The following is a 22,172-nucleotide window of genomic DNA, read 5'->3' on the forward strand; positions in this document are numbered from 1 at the left end:
TTCTGTAACTAACTTTTAATTAATACTGTAAAAGATTATAAAAGGTTTTTTTTAACTCAATTTAGAAATTACTTGTTTCATATTTTTATTAGTAGGGCAATTTACTTTCGTACTGCTTATGCTGTGCAGTAGAGTGGACCATTCTCTGTCGAGTGTCCTAACGAAAATTTGTAAAATATTGTTTATCAACAGCGTGTTGATAAACTCCGACGAATTTAACGGCTTATTTCAAAATCAAATTCATAATAAATAATATTTTGTTGTTCAACCCTGTACGTACATAAATTCCCATAGACCTTTCCAAAAAGAAATACCACGCCAGAGGATTTCTGCTGATTTTCTAAATTTTCTTAACGGCTCGCAACTATAACATTGCACATTTCTCATTAATTCCAGTTTCTTGTATTACAAGCGGCTTCCGGTCTATTACTTTCTTTATTTTTATCTCTTGCTCGCGAGTCTTGAACACAGTTTACAAATAACTGAAATTCTTTACAGTGAATTTAGGGTCTTTGGAAGTTTATTTTGAGAGTCTTTTTATTTATTTTGATGTCATTTCGGTACTTTGGCGTATTTTACACTTCACGGAGGATATTGAGCAACCGATATGTGTTTGTGTGTTGCAATTCGAGAATAATAGCGGTTTGGAAACAATGCAATTGCTGATATTTTCGTGATGTTGCTGTTGTGTATTTATTTCTGTTAACAGAGATATGAAAAGTTAGCAAGTTTGATGGCAGGACTTTTCAAACTTATGTACAGCGAAATTCAAATTGCTCGAGAGAGTATTCTAACAACTTTAGAGTTTAAAGTGGGGGTGGGCAAATAATTTCGCTGTTGCGCTGAATTCGAGGCAATCGTTGTGATATAAAAATTAATTTGTGAATTATAATATTTTAAGTATGTCCAATGAACGGAGGACGAACTATATATAATTTTTAATCATCTTCGGCGTCTAGTAAGCGATAACCTGCTATCACAGAATATGTTTCATTTTAACAAATGCTCATCTGGCTATCTGAACACGCCTTTCGGGGAATATTTTCCTGTTTATTAGATTGCACAAATGTTTATGTGTTACTTGTTGATTTTGAATGTATATTGGTTATTGTGTGTTTTGTGATCTTCTTGTGGTCATAAGTTTTGAGTTTTTGATCCTAATTATTATGATGGAATGTTCCTCACAGAAGTTAATTAAATTTTGAATTAGCTTTTGAAACCCTTGGAAGGTAAGTGAACTATGGAAATAATTTGTACATACTTCACGTAGCTCACGTATCTTATATATAATTAATAAATTTCCAAATATTTTTGGAATTATTTTTATTAGATTCAGTTTTTTTTTTCTATAAAATCTATGTTTTTTTCGTCTCTATTTGTTTTGACGTACTCGGTATTTTTACTTGTTTCAGTGGATTTATTTTCTCAGTACTTCTATCTGGTTACTTAAAATAGAGGTTCCTGAATCGCTGCCTATGTTCTTACTTCTGGAGGTGTAACACCTTCCTCTAGTTCTTCTGCTGTATACGCTTGGTTATTGATATGTTCTTTTATATATCTTTTTTGGATATATATATATATATATATATATATATATATATATATTTATATATATGCTTCTTCTTCTTAGAGTGCCATATCCCTACGGAACGTCGGCGACTACCATGCTTATAATATTGTTATACTGATCTCGGTCTTGTGCTACGTGTAGCAATTGGTCCGCTGTCAAACCTGTCCACTGCCTCAAATTCCTCAACCAAGAGAGTTTCTTCCGTCCGATCCATTTCTTTCCTTCGATTTTACCGTTGAGAATTAGCCGAAGGAACTCATATCTTGGTCCTCTGATTATATGTCCAAGATATTCTAGTTTACGCCTCTTAATAATATTTAATAGAGTTCGTTGATGTCCCATTCTTCGAAGAACTTCTTCGTTTCTGGTTCTGCTAGTCCATGGAATTTTTAGTATCCTTCGATACAACCACATCTCAAACGCCTCGATTTTATTCATGATATCGGCGTTGAAAGTCCAAGTTTCACATCCATACAAAAGTACAGACCACACGTAACATCTTGTAAACTTTTCACGGATTTCCAAATTTAATGAGTTATTGGATAATAGAGGCTTGAATTTTTGAAATGAGTTTCTTGCCTGTTCAATTCTACATCGAATTTCGAAGGATGGATCCAGATTTTGGGTAATCCAACATCCAAGGTATTTGAATCTCTGAACTTTCTGCAGCGGTTGTTGGTTTAATATCAGTTGGGTTGCGCCGATATCCACTTTACTGGTCACCATGTATTTAGTTTTATCGATATTTATCGACAGTCCCCAATTTGTGCATTCCATGTCAACTCTATTGATTAGCTCCTGCAGATCGTCGATGTTTTCAGCTAGAATCACAGTATCGTCGGCGTACCGTATATTGTTAATTATTTCTCCTCCTATGATAATTCCTTTTTGATCTTTTAAAGCTTCCCTAAATAGATTCTCAGAATACACGTTAAAGAGGGTGGGAGACAGTACACAGCCCTGTCTTACGCCTCGTTCAATACTGATTGGCTTTGATTCTCTGTTGTTGGTATTAATAATGGCTGTTTGGTTCCAGTAAAGTTTGGCAATAAGTTTGATGTCTTTCTCATCTAGTTGGATGATCTGCAATATATATATATATATATATATATATATATATATATATATATATATATATATATATATATATATATATATATATATGCAATGCTAGCCAAAAGTCCGTCCTCTCGTATCTTTTGAACGGTTATAATAGTGAAATTTGGAGGGAGGTAATAAACAGATGTAGGCTTCTCAACTAGTAATAACAGGTGACGTAATAGTGACAGATGACATTTTAAATGGGAAGTTATGGCAAGTGATACCTCGTTTGAAAGGTATTGAAAATACCTTCTTCTTCTTCTTATGGTGCCTATCCGTTACGGATGTTGGACACTAACATGGCTATTCTGACTTTGTTGACTGCTGCCCTGAAAGTCCGGTAGTGGTTAAGTTAAACCATTTTCGCAGGTTATGCAGCCAGGATATTCTTCTTCGTCCTGGACCTCTTTTTCCATGCACTTTACCTTGAAGTATGGTCCGAAGTAGGTTTTATCGTTGTTTATTGCGCATTATATGGCCCAGGTATTCTAGTTTGCGACGTTTTATAGTTATGACTAGTTCGCGCTCTTTACCCATTCTATGTAGTACTTCTTCGTTGGTAACTCTGTCTATCCAAGAAATCCTCAACATGCGTCTATAGCACCACATCTCAAATGCTTCGAGTCTTTTCAGTGATGCTTCAGTTAAGGTCCATGACTCCACGTCATATAAAAGAACGGTGAATACGTAGCATTTTAGTAAACGAACTTTTATTTCCAATTTTATATTGTGGCTGTTAATTTTTTTTTTTCATTTTGACGAAAGCTGATCTTGCCTTCTCGATCCTTATCTTAATTTTCGTCGATTGGTCCCACTGTTCATTTAAGTTTGCACCCAGATAACAAAAGTTGGTGATTTGTGTTATAGGTTGTTGGTTAACTAGTAATTGACCAGGTGGTATCCTATTTTTGCTTATAACCATGTATTTGGTTTTTTTTTGGTTATGAAAATACCTATTAAGAAATATTCTAACGTTCGCCTCTGGTTAATTGCCAAAAATGTTGACGTTGACGTAAAAACAATTTAGAGAATTGAAAAACGTCAACTTTTTGACAAGTAACCAGAGGCGGAGGTTTTAATATTTATTAATTAAATGCGAAACTACAATTTTAGGATTTATTTAATTTATTCATCAAAATGAGCTTAAACTCAAATAAAATTAGTATGGTTGAATAGGTATTTTAAATACGAGGTATCACCTGCCATGAGGTCCTATTTAAAATGATTTGTAACGTCATCTGTCACTACTACCTCACTTATTTATATATTAGTTAGTCACTATTATATATTAGTTATTATATGACTAGTTAAGAAGCCTACATCTGTTTATTACTTCCTTCCAAATTTCATGGGGAATACGAGGGGGAGCGGACTTTTGACTAGCACTATATATATACAGTGCTAGTCATATAGTCAGTGCTATATATATAAATCTTGTTAAATTAAATGAAAGAATAGTACAACAAAATTTTAACGAAAACGGAATGAAGTAATTAATGACAACACTGTAGTTTGTATTGATTGCATAATGTTTTTACTGATAGAAACTATTTTTTCTAGTTTGTCTTATTTAATGAATATTCCTGGTGTGTGTAGTTTTTTCTATGAAACAGTAAACTAAGATAAAGGGAATCAAATAATATTTATTAAGTTTCTACTCAACATTTTATTTTTAGTGAACGATTTAAAAAATTACGATTAACAATAAGATCATAAATGAATTGTTCCGACCATATAGAATTTCTGTAACCAAAAATGGGAAACTAATGACGCCAAAGTCATGTACAACTTTGTATTGTTGTGTCATAGGTAATTATTAATCGTTGTATCAGGTGCAATAATTAAAACTTCGTCGTTTGGATGTGGTTTTCGATTGTTCATCACTTCCTTTTAATATACATGAGCAACGTTCTTGATTTTGTTGTTTAACTTGACCTTATAACACCATCACAACTATAGAACATATTCAATGCAATAAAAATTTATGTGGAGGATTTTATATTAATCTCGTTATTATAGCGTCTATATGTTAACTAATTTTTCCGAAAAAATAACAGGATCAATTTCTCTGTAACCTTTTTTTTTTGTTCAGGTATGCAGTCTGTTATTTGGAAATAAGACTCTTTATTCTTCAATACTTCGCTAATTATTTGTTAGCATCCCCAGAAGAAAACTATAGTATAATAATTGTAATTTTCAATAAAAATAAAAAGATTATGTTACAAATTCATACAAGTTCCAGATTTCGTGTAAAAAATCTTCAAACATTTACATATTAGTTCAAAACAGTACCTAGTCATAATATAATTTAGGCAATCATACAAACATTTACAAATATATATATATATATATATATATTATTTTGAGTTGTTCAGTTCTTATTAATTTGGTGTCGAGAAATGATATCGATCATCCATTTTCAATCTCTAAAGTAAATTGTATATGTTTATAAAAAGTATTAAAAATTTTTAAGGTATTTTGAAGTTGTAAAGAAGGAACAGCACAAATAAGATCGTCTACAAATTCTTTAATGAACGGTAAAGAGAAAGGTCATCGTGGAATTACGATATCCCGTAAATGATCCGAAATGATGGTTTCTATTATGGGACTGAGTGGACTATCGATAGGTGTTTTAAAATTTGGCAATAGAATTTCTTATTAAAGCTAAAATTAAAGCTTAAAAAATCAGCTCGAACGGCTGGAGAGGTAGAAAGACCGAAATAACAGTTATATCTATTGATTCCGATTCAGACGTGAAAAGTTTGACTAACTTGTGCTCCAACGCCATAATATTTGGCATGTTTCATCAGAGCAGTAGAAAGCTTGTGCTGAAAGTTGCAATATATATATATATATATATATATATATATATATATATATATATATATATATATATATATATATATACTACTCTCCTTAATTAACGCACCATCTTAAATAAATGTACCATAAATTTGAAGCAATTTTCCTTTTTCTTCTGAATCGTTGAACCGTTGATTGGATTTCGATGAGTATTTTTTACATTCAATGTTTATTTCTGGATCTGGAGAGGAATCACTGTAACAATGATTTTTGAGAAATGTACGGGGTGTAAACATAAAGTTGTGAACTTTTCATTTTAATTCCAAAATGTCCCCGTTCCGAAATAATTAAATACTTGACAACATTGCAGTGAATTTAACGTTATGAGCTTGATGTCTTTCCCTTACGACATACGATACGATAGTACCCTTGGTAAAGGACAAAACTAGCAGCCTCCAAAAAAATCTATTCACAAATATGTGTTATTTCGTGGAACTATATATTTTATTTTGTACTATTTGTCATTGATATTTTTTGTGTCATTTGGCACACATATGATATTTATACGATGTTTATTTCTTGTATTTTAAGAATATAAGCATCTAACGCAACTTTATTGTTCCAGAAAACGAATCATCACCTTCGCCGTTGGCAGGTCCAGGCCCAGGAGGTCACAAAGCCTCCTTCAAGAGTACGAACAAGCTCGCTAGGCGAGCCCGGTCTTTTAAGGACGACTTTCTGGGGAAGATATCACAGATGAGGAGCCCCGTCGGCGTAGGCGGGACGCAGTGCGTCACGCTGCGATCACAGAGCCCCAAGGGACCTAAGACGGTGGATTCTCCTGAACCGAGGTTTATAGTGACCAAGGGTCCCGTAGAAGAACTCGACGATCTTTGGAAGCAGATTCAGGTGGCGCTGAAACATTTCAGGTTTGTATCTTTTAGACTTGACTTGGATATTGATATATGTATACTATATATACACTAATACTAGTATCTTAATATTACTGTAAGAAAACTATATAAACAAAGAATTGGGGATATTAACAAAATAAACAGAGCAAAAAAAAAATAATATGATGTGTCATTGAATGTAATAAATTCAAATAGAAATTAAAAGTATTGATAGCCAAAGGTAAATTAGCAAGATATAAACAACACCGAGTATACATAGAATCTGACTTAACACTAAAAAAGTAGAAAAACAAAGAAAAATTAGGAACATAGCCACAAAAGGACACAAATCGGTTATAGATTCATAATATAGAAGACACAAGATGGAATTGGAACCCAAAAACAAATATGATAGAAAAAGCTACAAACATGACATGAATACATGTCAGATAGTTAAAAAACTAGTGGAAAAAAGTCGTGGGCGGAACGGGAAATGGAAATAGCACAGAATAAGGATATAAGTGAACATAAAAATAATAAGACAGATCGAAAGAAACCACATTTAAAGGGCAACATAATGACAAACAAGGAGAAGGCCATTTTAAAATTAGCATCATGGAATGTAAGAGGCATAAACCGGAAAGAAATAGAACTGGGGAAGAAATAGTAGATACAAAGATTGAAGTAGTAGCTATAACAGAAACAAAAAGAAAAGGAAGGTTCTAGAAGAGAAAAACAGAGCTCAGACAGTGGTAGCAAGCATGGCAAAGAAAAATATCACCAATAAAGTAAGGAATTGGGTATATTTCAATACGCGTATACTTAGAGTAGATATAGAGATGGGCACAAAGGAACGAATTACAAACCTAGTTATTTGCTATGTACTTGATGAAAGTAGAACAAAAAACAAAACGAATGAGTTCTGGGACAAACTGCAAGAAGTAATAAATGATTGTATAGCGAAAATAGTAATCACTGGAGATATTAATGATATAATGTGAAAAGAAATAAAAAATGGAACGATACTATAGGTCCATACGGAGAGGACAATATCAACAACAATGGGAAATTGAAAGAACTGGAATTCTGTTTAGACAATAACATGATGATCATGAATACGCATTTCCAACACAAAAAGATACATAAGATCAAAAGAGAAGTCATATCAAGAAACCAACAATTAATTATTGACTATAATATTGTGCAAAAAAACAGAGAGGAGCTGGATAAGAGACATACGAATGAGAAGAAGCTGTGAAATAGGCAGTGATCACTACCTTCTGGAAAAATTCATTTAACAGCAAAAGGAGTTGTTTTCATCAGGTCCTCGTAGACACATCGTCTCAGGACCAGCAACTTAACGTGGAGTCATACGTCGCCATGTTACCATATCCACTCTTAACTTTAACATCATGGAATATATCACCATATAATGTAAACTAAATTTAAAAAAACAATTTTTAACGGGTTTTTACACACATATTTAGTGGCTCAATACATGTATACCCACCTAGTGCACTGATGATGGAAGATGTATTCCGAAAACGTTTTGTGATATAGCACGAATGGGTTTTTAAATTATATACCTTTTATAAAGGATTTTTAATAGAATTTTTTGTTATATATGGTATACAGCCAACTACAGGAACTTAGATTCCTTGTGGAAAGCAAAGGAATAGAAATAAAAAGCACAGAAGACACGAACAAGAAATATAAGGAAATAATTAAAATACATAAACTAATTTGGCCTGCTTCAATATTTATCGCCATTCTGTTCGATTTCTGGTCACCTGTTACATCTTCTGATTTTTAAGACCACTAAATCGGTCTCAACTCCATTAAACCACCTAATTTGCGGTTGACCGCTTCTTCTTACTACAGGTGTTCCTGTGGTTAGCTTTTTTTTAGCTTTTTAGAAATGTGCTCAAACATTGTTGTTGTTATTTCTGTTATTATCAGGTTATGGGATGCTACAAAGTATATTAATATTGTTACATTGTCATTACTGACCTCATGTAGACTATGATTACCCATTGTTTTTCTGTAGCTTGCTTCTTTCCACATCTTTGCATTGAAATCCCCCCAAGATAATATGCATGTCCCCTTTGAAGAGATTATTTGTTAGTGGCTCTAGCTTTTCAAAGGAGTTGTCTTTTATTTGCTCTCATTTTCCTTTGTCGGTACATGGGCGGCAATAGGGAGTAGTTATGAAGCTGTCCTTTTGGACTGATATAGCAGAGCCTTTCATTAACGGGTTTGAAGGTTATGACTCATTTCACAAGACTTTCAGAAGTCACTGCCTTCTCTAGTCCATCTAATCTTTTGTAATGCAGTTATGTTTCTGGATTCAAGTTCTTTGACCACCCAAGTTACATTAGGCTTAGCACGTTTCCGGTTTCTATATTTATTGTCCTTTGTCATCGCTTTTGTCGTGTTAAAAGATCCGTCCTTATCTGAGGCGTGCGTTTCGTTTTCATAGCTGATTGTTTTTTTACAAGAAGAAATAGTTAGTCCTTCGCTTAACCCTCCCCCTTTCTCATCCTGAACTTGGGACCAGGCAAACGATAACCTTCACCAGTTACTAACTAACAAATTTTAATCAAACTATACAAATCTTTTGTAAACGTCTTGTGACGAGCATTTGTAACATGTTTATCTTGTCAAACTTTTCCTACCTGGGAATTACACTGTGTAGCTACGGAGACCTGGACAAAGAAGTGAAAGATCAAATACAAAAAGCAAATAGACTGACAGGATGAATTAATAACACTATATGACGTAACAGACAACAGACACATTAACATTGAGATGAAGTCAAGAATTTATAAAGCCAGTGTAAGACTAATAATGACGTATGCCTCAGAAACAAGACCCGATACAGCCACAACGCAAAGGCTATTAGAAACAGCAGAGATGAGAGTACTGAGAAGAATTACAGGAAATACGCTGAGAGATCGAAAGAGAAGTGAAGACATTAGAAGAAAATGTAACGTATAGTGTATAAATGAATGGACGCAAAATAGAAAAAAAGAATGGAATAACTACATAAGCAGAATGGAGGAGCCCGTGTCGTCAAAATAGCAAGAGATAAGTCACCAATCGGCAGAAGAAGTATCGAACGACCGCCCAACTGACAACCTTCCATGGAGGTATTAATCCGCCAATGAACAAGCAGAATTGCTTATAAAGAGGAAGAAGAAGAAGAAACTTTTCCTACAAAATGTCCTTCATTAATCCATGTTTCATCTAATTAAAAAATATTGGTGCCTTGAAAATACAGTTTAATTCCGTATCTTCTTCTTTATCTAGTGAACTTCATTACTGGAGGTTTGCAATAGTTTTTATTATAACAAAGGCCTTTGTACTGTGGCCTGATGATGGGGCATATATTGTAAGGCTCGAAACCGGTAGCCTAAAATTTAACTACAATAAAAACTACCTAAGATTGTGAGAATTTACTATCTCCTATACATCAGTTTAATTCGGATGTCTAAGCTTAGTTTTCGGTTATTGATAATTTATTTCCATTTATTGTACGTGTTCCTAGCCTCCTCTATTCATGTTTTTATTTCTATATCTGGATCCGACTTATAATTTAGTACTACTCCTAAGTATCTGAATGAATCTAATATTGTTCTAATATTCTTCTGTAATATTTTTTCTGCTATTAGAACGGTATTGTCTGCATATCTGATATTGTTAATACATTTGCCGTTTATTTTTATACTAATTTCCCCTTCGTATAGTGCTTGTTTTTGAGTATGCATTCAGAGTACAAGTTAAAGAGCAATGGAGACATGACACAGCCTTGTCGGACACCTCTTTGTATACAGACGCTTTTAGTAGCGTAGTTGAAATATTTTAAGTCTGCTTCTTGGTTCCAATAAATGTATTGTATTATGCGGAGATCTTTATCTTCTAGCTTCATTTTCTGTAGTTCATACAACAATTTTTCATGCTGGACTCTATCAAAAGCCTTCTGGTAGTCGATGAAACAGAGATATACTTATCATAAACAGAGGTATACTTATCAGAAACAGAGATATGCTTATTATAATTCCGTATATCTTCACTGATTATAAAGTTTATTGATTCGTTAAGTCGTTATTAATATTTCATAACTAACCTGCATGATTTTATGTTTCAGAGATGTGGTATCGAAACAAAAACTCGAGATGCTCCCCGGAAACGGCACTATAGTATTAGATACGGTCTGGTTGATTAACTTGGCAGTTAAGTCTTCCGTCGAAAGTACGAATAGCGTAAAATCGGCAACTCTACGAATGTACCAAAGTGTAGCGAGGTTAATTAAATTATGTGATGATGTCCTTATCGACGACACGAGCTCGGAGTTGGATAAAGAAAACGTCAACGAAATCGTCCAGCAAGTCGAAGATGCTGTTAAGGTAATTTAAATTATTCTATACCTATTCGTTCCGTGCGTTATTAACACGACGTGTAGCTCCTAGCATTACTTTTATTTGTTTAAAAGAACACTGTAATATAGAGCCATCATCCATCACAATTAATGATGGCTCGTCTAAATTGGGAATTAGTGAAAATTTCATTGTTCATTCATAATCAACTACTTTAGATTTTGAGCAAAATAATAAACTTGCTTCAGTAACAAATCCTTTCGAAGTACCAGCGTTAATAATTATAAAACGTTTATCATCATACCCTTCTGGTTTACGTACATTTTTAATACTGTTGTCTTGCCAGGAAATTGTTTTATTTCCCTTTGAATAAACTCTCCATGTTTCGTCAAAAAAAAAAAACAATGACACTGGGATCTATTAAGATTTTCCATATATTTAGGAAGGAACTTGGCTCTTAAGTCAATCATTTTCCTTTTCATATTTAAATCCCAATTCTTTTAACAAGCTGCTAATAGATATTTCTACAATAAATACAACTTCTTCATCCGTTAATTCATGACTTTTACTTTGCAGAGTAACATGTTTCTGTAAGAAAAAAACAGATATAAGTACCGTAAAATGGGATGAGATTGATCAATTTTAACTATTTTTTTTTTTTTAATTTTTGTATTTAATCTATCTTTAAACACTTCTCACGCATTATATTAATATCTAATCTGTGAGAATAATCACAGTATTTTTTATTTATGCAAAAAAACAGATTTTTAAGAAGTAAAAATGTAATTCAGAACATTTTAAAGAAAAAAAATGGATTTAACATTCTTTCATATTAATTTCTCCGTGAAATTGATACTTTTGTATCAGAAATAGTCTTAAGTGTCGGAACCTTATAGTAAAGCAACTACTTCCTTGAAGGGAACAGTGGATATGCCATTTTCAATTATTTTGAAAATATTCCTCGATCCTGCTGATTTAAGGCCTTGAACTTTCATTTCTTCTCCTTCTAAAACTTCTTTTACCTTACGGACATCGCGAAATTCCGTCTTTTCCGAGAACCAGACAAAAATTTCACCAGCAGTAATTTTGACTTCGTGATGTTTTCTAATGTAGGACAAATTTCTAATGTAGGACAAAAGTATTCAATCTTCTCTTCATCTTTGTTAATATCAACATAATTGTTGCTGTCATGTAATTCAAGATTTTCATTTGCATCATCGTCACTGAACTTCTCAGATGGTTTAAGTGCTGTAACACTTTGACCTGATTCAGCTGCTAACAGTTTTCTTTTACGTCAAGTTTGTGCAGAGCCGCAATTGTACCTCAAGCCTTTCAAAAATTTAGTAAGAGACCATCTAAGATCGACTTGATCAATAGCTTCTTGTTGTAGCTTCAAAACCAGAAAGTAAATTTCTTTTTATAGCACTTTTCGCTCCGTCTGGATTTTTAGGTAGTGCTTTATTCATGCTTTCAAGTGTTTGCTTTAACAGCTTAGGAATTTTATTTTTTGGAATGCCAGAGGTTTTGGTATTTTGCGTTTTCCATGATTTTAAAGTTCTCCTCCAGATTTCTTTTAGGGCCTGCTACATCCAATGGCTGACAAATATTGGTAGAGTTGGATGGCAAGCATGCAAATATATCATTTTCTTCACATTGTCTCAGAACTTCTGGATTAAAATGCGATGCTAGGTTGTCCCATATTAGCACCTTTTTTCCATTGAGTCGCCTAGCATGTGGTAAGAAACAAGTGACAAACTAATCATTGAATGTTGATATATCAATCCAACCATTTTCTGTCCAAGTATTCCATAAATTTTCTGACTTGTATATGACGTAAAATGGCAGAAGTATACCTGAGGCGATCCTTGAAATTAGTATATTTCATTTTAGGTAGTTCCGTTAGGTGCAATCCACGTCCACTTTCTGTTAGGTTTCTTTTTGTAACAAGTACTCATAACATACATGTTTTCTTGTTCCAGAAATCCCATAAGTTTTTCTCCTCTTGTGTTTCTGGTGCCGAATCCGAAATTTTAAATCTTGTTTTCAGATTCTTCAATAATTCTTCCAATTTTGGCGTTAAAATCTCCCATTATAATATTTTAGATTGTTCGTTATTATCTACAGCTTTTTTAAGGTCTTCGTAAAAAGTATTTATTTCGTCATCAGTTGCTTTTTCAGTTAGGACATACACTCCAATTATTTGGATTTGTGATAACCTCTTCTTGTTGATTAAGAAACCTACTCCACCGTATGTAGTCTTCCTTGCCTTTCTAGGAGAGCCTGTTGCCGGAATGTAAGTCCACATAACCTTCACCTCTTCTTTTAACTTCTGATAGTCCCAATTCATGTTCCTCAATTCCTCTTCTAGTTCGTAGAGTTTTTCATCTTTTGCCATGGAACGTATGTTGTATGTTGCTAAATGAAGTTGTTTGTTGTGCATCTTCTTCTTTAATGTCGATTTGCACCCCTCCTAGAATCCTTTCAGCAGACCGTTGCTTCAGTGTGGGATTGTGGAATAAAACCCACCTGGAGTACCTTCCATGTCTCAGTTAAAATAGATATTTTTGTTTTTTAGAGGATTTGGTCATTGGTGATATGGGGGATAAATTATTTAAGAGATACAAAATTGTATTATTTTATTTAATGTAATGTAGCTCAAATTATTTTGTTTTGTTAAAAAAGAAATATTTTAAACACTTGATTTGCTACTATTACAATACAACGATTGCTTTTTTATAGGATATAATAAGTTTGGTGCGAGAAAAGGTGTCCCATCAACACGTATCATATAAAACTACCCCTAGATCGTCTTATTGCAATAGTTTAGAAATGCCAGCACAACGAAACTCACTTCCCGACATTCCTTTGACTCCTAGAGAGAGGGAAATTTTAGATAAAAAATCTCTATCACAGAACAAGGTGCGGAATAGTCATAGTACGGAATCTATATTAAGGTAAGATTTGATTTTTCTATAGGAATGTTTAAAAACATTTATATTATAAATCGAGTGACAGATGATTGCAAGAAAAGTCTCTCACAGCTGCTTTTCTTTTAGCAACTGGTGTAAATATAAATATCAGTGAGTAATTTTACTCGTATTTGTTAATATTTTGCTTTGTGAATAACTTAACAATAACTTCCCCCTCGGTGTTTAATATTGGTTCTATTATCTTCAGGAAACACTTTTACACTATTTATTTATTACTTGTACAATTGTTGTTAAATTCTATAAAATACAACTTAAGACTAAATCTCCATGTGAATAACCAGTTTTTATTTAGCTACTAAATAATATTCGAAACAATTCAGGTAAACAATCGAAAAATCTAGAAGTAACCCCCCAAATCCAATTTACAGTACCGCTGAAGGAGTTATAGATTATTCCAGTGAAATGGCGTCTTCGAATGATACACGCCGCAATTACACGTCGTTGATCATGCCCTCTTTGGTAGCCACACAGGTCCGGCATCATCACATACATTGTAAAAATTCTCCACAAACCAGTCGCCATCAAGGGCGGATCTAGTACCGATTTTCGGTGGGGTCATGAACTATTTTTGGGGGGTCTACGGGAAATTTTTTAAAAATTTGGGTTAAAATGGTGAGTTTTAGGGAACTTTTTGCACACTTTTCAGTGCCATAAAGACATTCAAAACTTATCGTTACTAAAGTATTTTTATTTGTCTAGCAACGAAAAATCAACAAAAAAATTAAATTATTACTGTCCAAAACAAGGACAAAGAATGCAGTCTTACTGAAACTTTCTTTGCATTTAGATCTTTCAAAGTCGATATGGCATTGCAATCGGCGCCGTTTTTTATAAGAAACTACGACGTGAATGTACCAATCTTATACTAGTTTGCGATTAATAGTAACCTCATACTTGTTTGCGTTCAATAGTAACCTTTATTTAACAATTGCAGGGACCCCAGTCCGCCGCCAAAGCCACCTTTACCGGAAAACCTTCGTAAGTCTGAACCCAATAACTGTACCACGCCTCCGCCCCTCCCGCCAAAGAAAAAGCATTTAAAGATGCAGCAGCTCATGGACGAATGTATGTTCGTCGATCATTCGCCTTCTTCAAATAGTTTTGAAAGGTAAGATTCTTATTCATTTATCACTATTATGTCAAGGTAACAGTAAAGTTCCTTCTCTCGTTTTTGAACATATTTATGGTACTATTTATGGCACAAAGTATTTTTATATTAGGATAAAACTCATAAACAAGGTCATTCAAATTTAAACTGTTTTTTGCCATAGATTAGTCAAATCTAAAGCAAGTTGCTCAAATATCTAGAAATTCATGGATACAATTTTTAAAGTACATGGATTGGTGATTTTTAATGAAATATCTTATCTTTTGAATTATTTATGCAAAGATAAATAAACACAGAATGCGAAACCAAAATGGAACAGAAAAACCAACCAAGAAATAAATGGCTATCAACTAAAGAAGAAAACCAAAGGAAATGAATACAAAGGAAAAAAGAAAATAGCAGATCAATGTTGTAAAAACAAAAAAAAACGCTGTGAATGGAAGAGTTGTTAAAGGATCTAGAAGAACACAGTAAAGACAGCTCTAAACTATTTGGATGCCTAAAATTTCAACAAAGAAAATGCGGATTAGTGGTTAAAATTGACAATAGATCATTTGAAACACACTTCACAGAAGTATATAGATGCAGAGAAAGTCACGAAGAGGAAGAATACGCAACAGAAGAAGGGAGATGGTGAAATAAGGATACCAACATGATGAAAATTGACAAGTTATTAAAAATGTGAAACAAAAAAAACACCTGACCCAGATGAAATTCCCAACGAGATGATTAAAAACGGGGGCCAAAAATTATTAACGAGTATCTGCAACTTAATATTTAGAATATGGGAATCAGAAGAAATGCTCGAGGACTGGAAAGAAGGCAGAATTATACCAATTATTAAGAAAGGAGAAGTAACAGACTGTGACAACTATATAGGAATACCTCTTAGTTATTTTAGAGATCAAAATACAAAATTCTACGTATCAGTTGCGTACAATCGCCTAATCTATTTAATTAAAATTGTTATTTTGTGGAATATTAGACTTAAAGAGTTATTTCATAGAATTTATATTATTAATAATAACAAATGTTTTTGGTTATTTAATCAATATAATGATGATTACATTTTTCTGATTATTACACCATGTTAACGCCTATGAAAGATCGAGCAGTTCCGTATGGGTTTCGTATTATTAGCTGTGTTAGGAAAATTTGAACTCTAAGGTTGACGTTCTGGAAATTTTAAATATAAGTGACGTCACTTTATATAAATTGTGACGTGCAAGCATTTTTATATGAAAAATGCTATAGTTAATAAATAAAGTCTTTGAAGTGTCTGTGTACACTATTGTCCATCTATATTATGCTGATCCTGATGGTAGAGAAGAGGAGGTGGGACAACTCTGGGTGTCTAAGTGTTTAATAAATAAAACTATGCGACAACTCACTTGCTGGTTTACACAAAGAAATTTTGTTGATTCTACAAACTTATAATTCTTTAATTATGCTTATTTATTAACAGCGGGACAAATCTTTGACAGATCGTAAAGCACTTTATAAATGTGTGTGGAGTAAATCCTTGACGGATTTTTGAGGGCTTCTGAAACAATGTTGCTTCGTCCCGGTCTTAATTTGCTCTGGGGTTTGTAGGTGGGTGCCTGGTGTTCAGGGAGTCTTTTTTTTTAAACTAGATGTCTTTTATGCAAGACTAAACTGGCTTGGTCACCTAGAAAGAATGCCAGATAATCGAGCTGTAAAAGTAGTCCAGAGGTGGAAGCCCCAAGGAAACAGAACAAGAGGAAGGCCCCGTAAAAGATGGATAGACGACGTATCTTAGACGAGAGGGATCTTAAAACCATGAACATCAGGCAGTGGCGAAGGAAAGTATCCGACAGTGCAGAATGGAAGAAGATTTTTAAGCAGGCCAAGACTCACAAAGGGTTGTAGCGCCATTAGAAGAAGAAGATGTCTTTTATGCACACAGAACACTAAACACTGTTGTCATGTATATTATGTACATGTTCTCGCAGTTTGTTGGCAAATTATTGTCAAAAGTTGAGTTAAACTTTTTCTTACTAAATTAAAAATAGTTTTAGATGTTCGAATGTATTTACTCGAGCACCGTAAACATAAGTTATTTCATGGCCTACTCAAATTACGAATTTTTTCGATGGCTGTATACAATAAAAACTTTTTATTAAAAACAGCTCACCTTAACCTATATTGTAGAAACCGATTGGAAATCAATCTTACTTAATTTTTCAGAATATCATTGCGGTCTAAGTCTCCGGACGATTCCATTTCAATTTTATCGGAAAGCGCTGGAAGTATAGACTCGATGTTAAATCATTCGTCTCGAGACGAAGATGAAATCAAAGATCTTATGGACCGAGACGAAATGTTTTTTGAAAATCATTCCTCGGACATATTTGGTAAGTTGTCCTGTATATTTTGTAATATATATAAAATATAATACATAATACAATATTAAATATTTTGCAGTGATTATTGACTTGGTAAAGTACTTTTCTCATCTTGTATATTGGTCTTTTAAAAAATACTCATGTATCTAAGCAATTACAGTATCTTTCTCTTAATAATGGTCTTTAACTTTTAGGATGTTATTATAGTTTATGACAACAGCTTCTTGTGCAAATTTCAAAACCACAAAAAGTCCTTTTGAACTCGATTTCAACTCAGAAAATTCCATTTTCTTTGTCGTACAAAAAAAGTACAAAAAACAATTAAATTCCCAATGCAAATTTTCGAAAACTGAACTATTGCGAACAAAATTTCGATATTTATAACATTTGTAACTACAACCAAAACCAAACAACTTGCCGAAATCACTTAAAGCGAGTCTCATTCGAAAGTCTTTAGTTAGCTTCAAATAAAACCATTAAAAGAATTTGGAGATACGCTCATTTATATTGAAAATCGCGTTTTTGACTATTTCCTCCCTACGGGAAAAATCTTTGAGGATTTAGTGCCACAAAAATTGACGGTTTTGCCTCTGTCCACCTTTTTTTACTGCCTAAAAAATGGTAAAAACTGTTAGTTCTAAAGTAACTCAACGACGTCGCTACTTTGAATTTTTTAAAATAATTTACCAAGGGTGCTCAGTGAATGGAAGATATATGTGAGTGTCGTCCTGACCGCGGTCGAAGAATGAGGAAGATGCTTAAAAATTGCACAAATAACGATAAGCCTAGGGCGCCACTGAGTTAAGCGGGAGATTTGCATCTTTTAAATCCTCAAACCAAAATAAAAAGAATTGATAAGTGGATTTCACTTCGATCAATAAAAAATCGAGAAAAACAATTATTTTAGTTGTTTTCAGCAATTAAATGTGTAGCAGGAAAGGTTTACTAGACATTGTAACACCATGCCCCACGTTGGGCGCCACGTGTACTTGTCATCTCATCAGGAGATTCTATTTACTAATAAACAACTTACTTTATTGTTACTTACGACATCGAGTTATTTTGCGACTCTTACAAACGAACTTCTTTCAGGTGCTAATGGTTCTAATTCATGGGAGGAATCATCTCTGAGTTCTAGTCTATCCAATCACAACAGCAACGGCGATCATCTTACATCAGTCAACGATTATCATCGGCTGTCCAACACGGACTCTGGCATCGTCTCAATACGATCTTCTAGCTATTCGAGAAGCTCCCAAATGAGTTCGAGCAGCTCGCAGTATACTCAGGTCTCAAAACAGTCCAGCACGCAGAATAAAAGTGTTAAAACCGAGACGACGGTGCAGAAAAGTTTGAAGATTCAAGAGAGTCAGGTGAGTAATTCATCATTATTTAATAATTAATCCATCAATCATTGTTCAAGAGAATATAAGTCGGAAATCGAATTCAGGATTCGGTCCAAATCTGTGTTTTCTGACGTTGCAAAACAAACAGACGACGAATGCCCCGAAATGTACAAATGCATAAATATATGAAATTTTTTAAAATGTGTTACTAATTGTATTTATGTGAAATTATTTTTATATGAAATTATGAAAATATAAATAAGTATCATTTGATAGTAAATTTAATTATTATATAAACTAAATAAGATATTTAAATAGTAATTAGACCAGTGGTCGCATATAGATGTGAAACGTGGACCCTCTCAACCACTGATGAAAATCAACTGAGAATATTTGAGCGCAAAATACCAAGGAAGATATTTGGACCAACCCAATGCAGCGATGGTTCGTGGAGAATTAAAATAAACCACGAGCCGGATGAACTAATGCAGAGCGCCGATATTGTTAGATTTGTAAAGTTACAAAGACTAAACTGGCTTGGTCACCTAGAAAGAATGCCAGATAATCGAGCTGTAAAAGTAGTCCAGAGATGGAATCCCCAAAGAAACAACAAGAGGAAGGTCCCGTAAAAGATGGATAGAGAGGGATCTTAAAACCATGAACATCAGGCAGTGGCGAAGGAAAGTATCCGACAGGGCAGAATGGAAGAACATTGTTAAGCAGTCCAAGTAAAAAATAGTCATAAAATAAAAATATACAAAATCGAAAATATATTTTAATAAATACCACTAAAGAAAGAGAAAACTCAAAATTATTTTAGTTGTTACCTGCAATTAAATGTGTAATAGGTGAGTGTTACTGCACATTGTAACACAATACTCCACGACGGGCGCCAATGTTGCAAGATATCAAATTACACATGCGCAGGAGAATACACATGGAGCAAATATATGCGCAGGAGATAAACTGAACTACAGGTAGGTAGTCTATGGGCGTATCTCAAGGAATAAAAATAGATTTTCAAAGCAAATAATTATCTAATTCGGTTAGTTATGTTATTAAAACATCCTGTATGATATTCACAGGTAGTAGAGTAGCCACTGGGGATTTACCACGGTTGCTCTGTAAATGAAAGAGATATGACCGCGATCTTAGAATAATGAGGGTGCTCAAAAATTTCAGAAGACAAATAACGAACGATAAGCCTATATCGCCACTGAGTTTAGCGGTGATTAGCATCTGTTACACTCAGGCACCAAAGTGAAGAGAGTCGATAAGTGGTCGATAAGTGGATTCCACATTCATCAATAAAAATAATAGAAAAATTAAAATTTTTGGTCGTTTCCTGCAATTAAATGTTTAGTAGGAGAGTATTGTAACAATGCCTCACGTTGGGCGCCAATTTTAACACTGACGTTGTTGCCAATGTTATAAGATATCAAATTACAATTGAGCAGGAGGATACATATGGGAGAAATACATGCGCAAGATATAAAATGAATTAAAGTTAGTTCACGGGCGTAGCTCAAGGAATTAAAATAGGATTTCAAAGAAAATAATTAGTTAATTTAGTAAGCTATTAAAATAGCTGTAAGATTATATTGTTGGAGGACAAAATTTCTAACACCATAGTTGTTACTAGTGCACCATTGGAGTAGTAATGTTCCTCGATCATTCCTGTTTTCGATGCCAAAAGTCAAAATAAGACTACCATCACCGTTCTATCTCTTTCCCAAAAGCGTTAAAGTCTCTGAATAATATTAATTTTTCGACCTGAGATTTTATATATCGTCGCTTTTAGTAGGCTGTAGAAGTCTTCGGTGCATCTGTGGACGTAGGAGCATAAAGTAAAGGTTTGAGTTGGAATGTCTTGCTTGAAAGCATATAGATATTATTGAGTGCTCAGTAGTCTACAATTACAAGTCCAGTAATGCGTTTCACACTGTCTCCCCTAGATGCAGAACAGCACCGAATGTTAAGTAACAGCAAGAAACGACATTGTGACGTAATTGAGTTTGATTTTTCAGAAATTTTTCACAAAATTAAACTCTTTACGTAATATATTGTTTTTATCAATAATTAACTAAAATGTACTTCTACAACAAGAGCAACAAATTGCCCTTTTAAATAAGATATGCGTTTACGGCGATAAGATTGAAGTAATAAAATTGTTTCTACACAACATGAGCTAAATGTTATTAAAGAAATCTTTCTTTTTTAATTGCAAAGTCCACTAGATTGTCATTGCTTTGTATTTTATATTCTTGTTCGATTCTCTAAAATCTTATGGGTGATAGGTATAATCCTAGCTTATATTTGAATTCAGCACATTACGTAAGATACAAAGAGCTAGAAAAATTTTCAAAATCCTGACTAATGTTTGATCTTAGACATCTATTGTACGCTCAGATAAAGTTTATATTTATCGTAACAACAATTTATTGCAATTCCAGTTAAAGAGCATGAGCCACACAGTGAGTACCAGTACCAGTAATACTATGTTAAGTAACAGCGCGAGCAGGGACGTTGTGGACTTCGCTGACGTAGATATACCACCGGCGTTGCCCCAGAAGACGAAGAAAAAGACTGAAAGGCATCCGTCACCGTACGATAACGTACCTGAGGAAAAAATGGGTAAGGTTTAATACTGTAATGTTAAAGTCAAACGCGCGGTTCTATTGTATACACTTTTATTTAGAAAGAATAATTTATTTGTACAATAGCTTATTCAAATCCCATTACAGCCCTAGTTTTTTAAGGTTTATCCCATATATTACGAAAAACTTAGTTTTATACTGCCTCCTTAGCCAAATTATCGGCTTTTTTATTACCTAATATACCTCCATGGTCTTTGTTTTTATACAGTTGTCATTCTAATGTAACTTTATAAATGTTGCCCAACGTTGGGCACGAAATGTGCAACAAGACAAGTTGTAGGCACGTCTTGACTTAATATAAAACACAAAACGAGGAAATCAGATGGGATAAATATAACAGAGAATTAATTTACAAAATTTATTGATATACAAAAATCAATCAAAACTTGCGTGTCCTTTACAAAAATTTAAAATCAAAATAAAAGTTTTCCATAAATAATTAACCAAATAAATAAATACAGCTTCTTGTGATGATTACTTATCTTCATTAATATGTTGGCGAAGAAAGTTGCTTGCTGGAACTGCTGTTTTTACATGGAAACGCTGCTGTATTCTTCTTACATATTATTCGTAATATTGATGGGCCTATTGATGAATCTGATGGAACTGCTGTGGAATAGACTTGATATATCTCTATAATATGTGATTTTGGAACTTAAAAATTCTGGCATTTTTATGTCATTTAATATATTTTAGAGGAATTTAATTGAAAGTAAATTTCTTTTGAATTATGGTGTATTTCTTATTTAGGTGAATTGCTAATAACCTGCGAGAGACATCAATCCCACCAGAGTTTATCCAGTTGTACGAGCAGTACAAATAATTGGGATCAAGATGCCAAACCTCCACCTTTACCTCCAAAGAAAAAACACAGTGAGTATTTACCCATTATATTGTTTGATATGAAATTGTTTCCTTAAATCTATTGAGTATAAGGTAGTTGCTGGTGCTTAGTTTAACAAG

General features: G+C 33.6%; 1 protein-coding gene across 6 annotated transcripts in view; it reads left to right on the plus strand.

The window, feature by feature from the left end:
• Positions 1-22,172, plus strand: part of C3G (C3G guanyl-nucleotide exchange factor) — a 117,555-nt gene that overhangs the window by 69,722 nt on the left and 25,661 nt on the right. For all 6 annotated transcript variants that reach the window (XM_072528932.1, XM_072528931.1, XM_072528928.1 and 3 more), the window contains 8 exons: positions 6,099-6,402; positions 10,514-10,772; positions 13,482-13,696; positions 14,667-14,840; positions 17,049-17,215; positions 18,299-18,579; positions 21,006-21,186; positions 21,960-22,082. In XM_072528932.1, coding sequence (XP_072385033.1) covers positions 6,099-6,402; positions 10,514-10,772; positions 13,482-13,696; positions 14,667-14,840; positions 17,049-17,215; positions 18,299-18,579; positions 21,006-21,186; positions 21,960-22,082 — 1,704 coding nt within the window. The remainder of the gene's footprint in view (positions 1-6,098; positions 6,403-10,513; positions 10,773-13,481; positions 13,697-14,666; positions 14,841-17,048; positions 17,216-18,298; positions 18,580-21,005; positions 21,187-21,959; positions 22,083-22,172) is intronic.

The sequence above is a fragment of the Diabrotica undecimpunctata genome, chromosome 4 (genome assembly GCF_040954645.1).
Source record: "Diabrotica undecimpunctata isolate CICGRU chromosome 4, icDiaUnde3, whole genome shotgun sequence".
Taxonomy (NCBI): domain Eukaryota; kingdom Metazoa; phylum Arthropoda; class Insecta; order Coleoptera; family Chrysomelidae; genus Diabrotica; species Diabrotica undecimpunctata.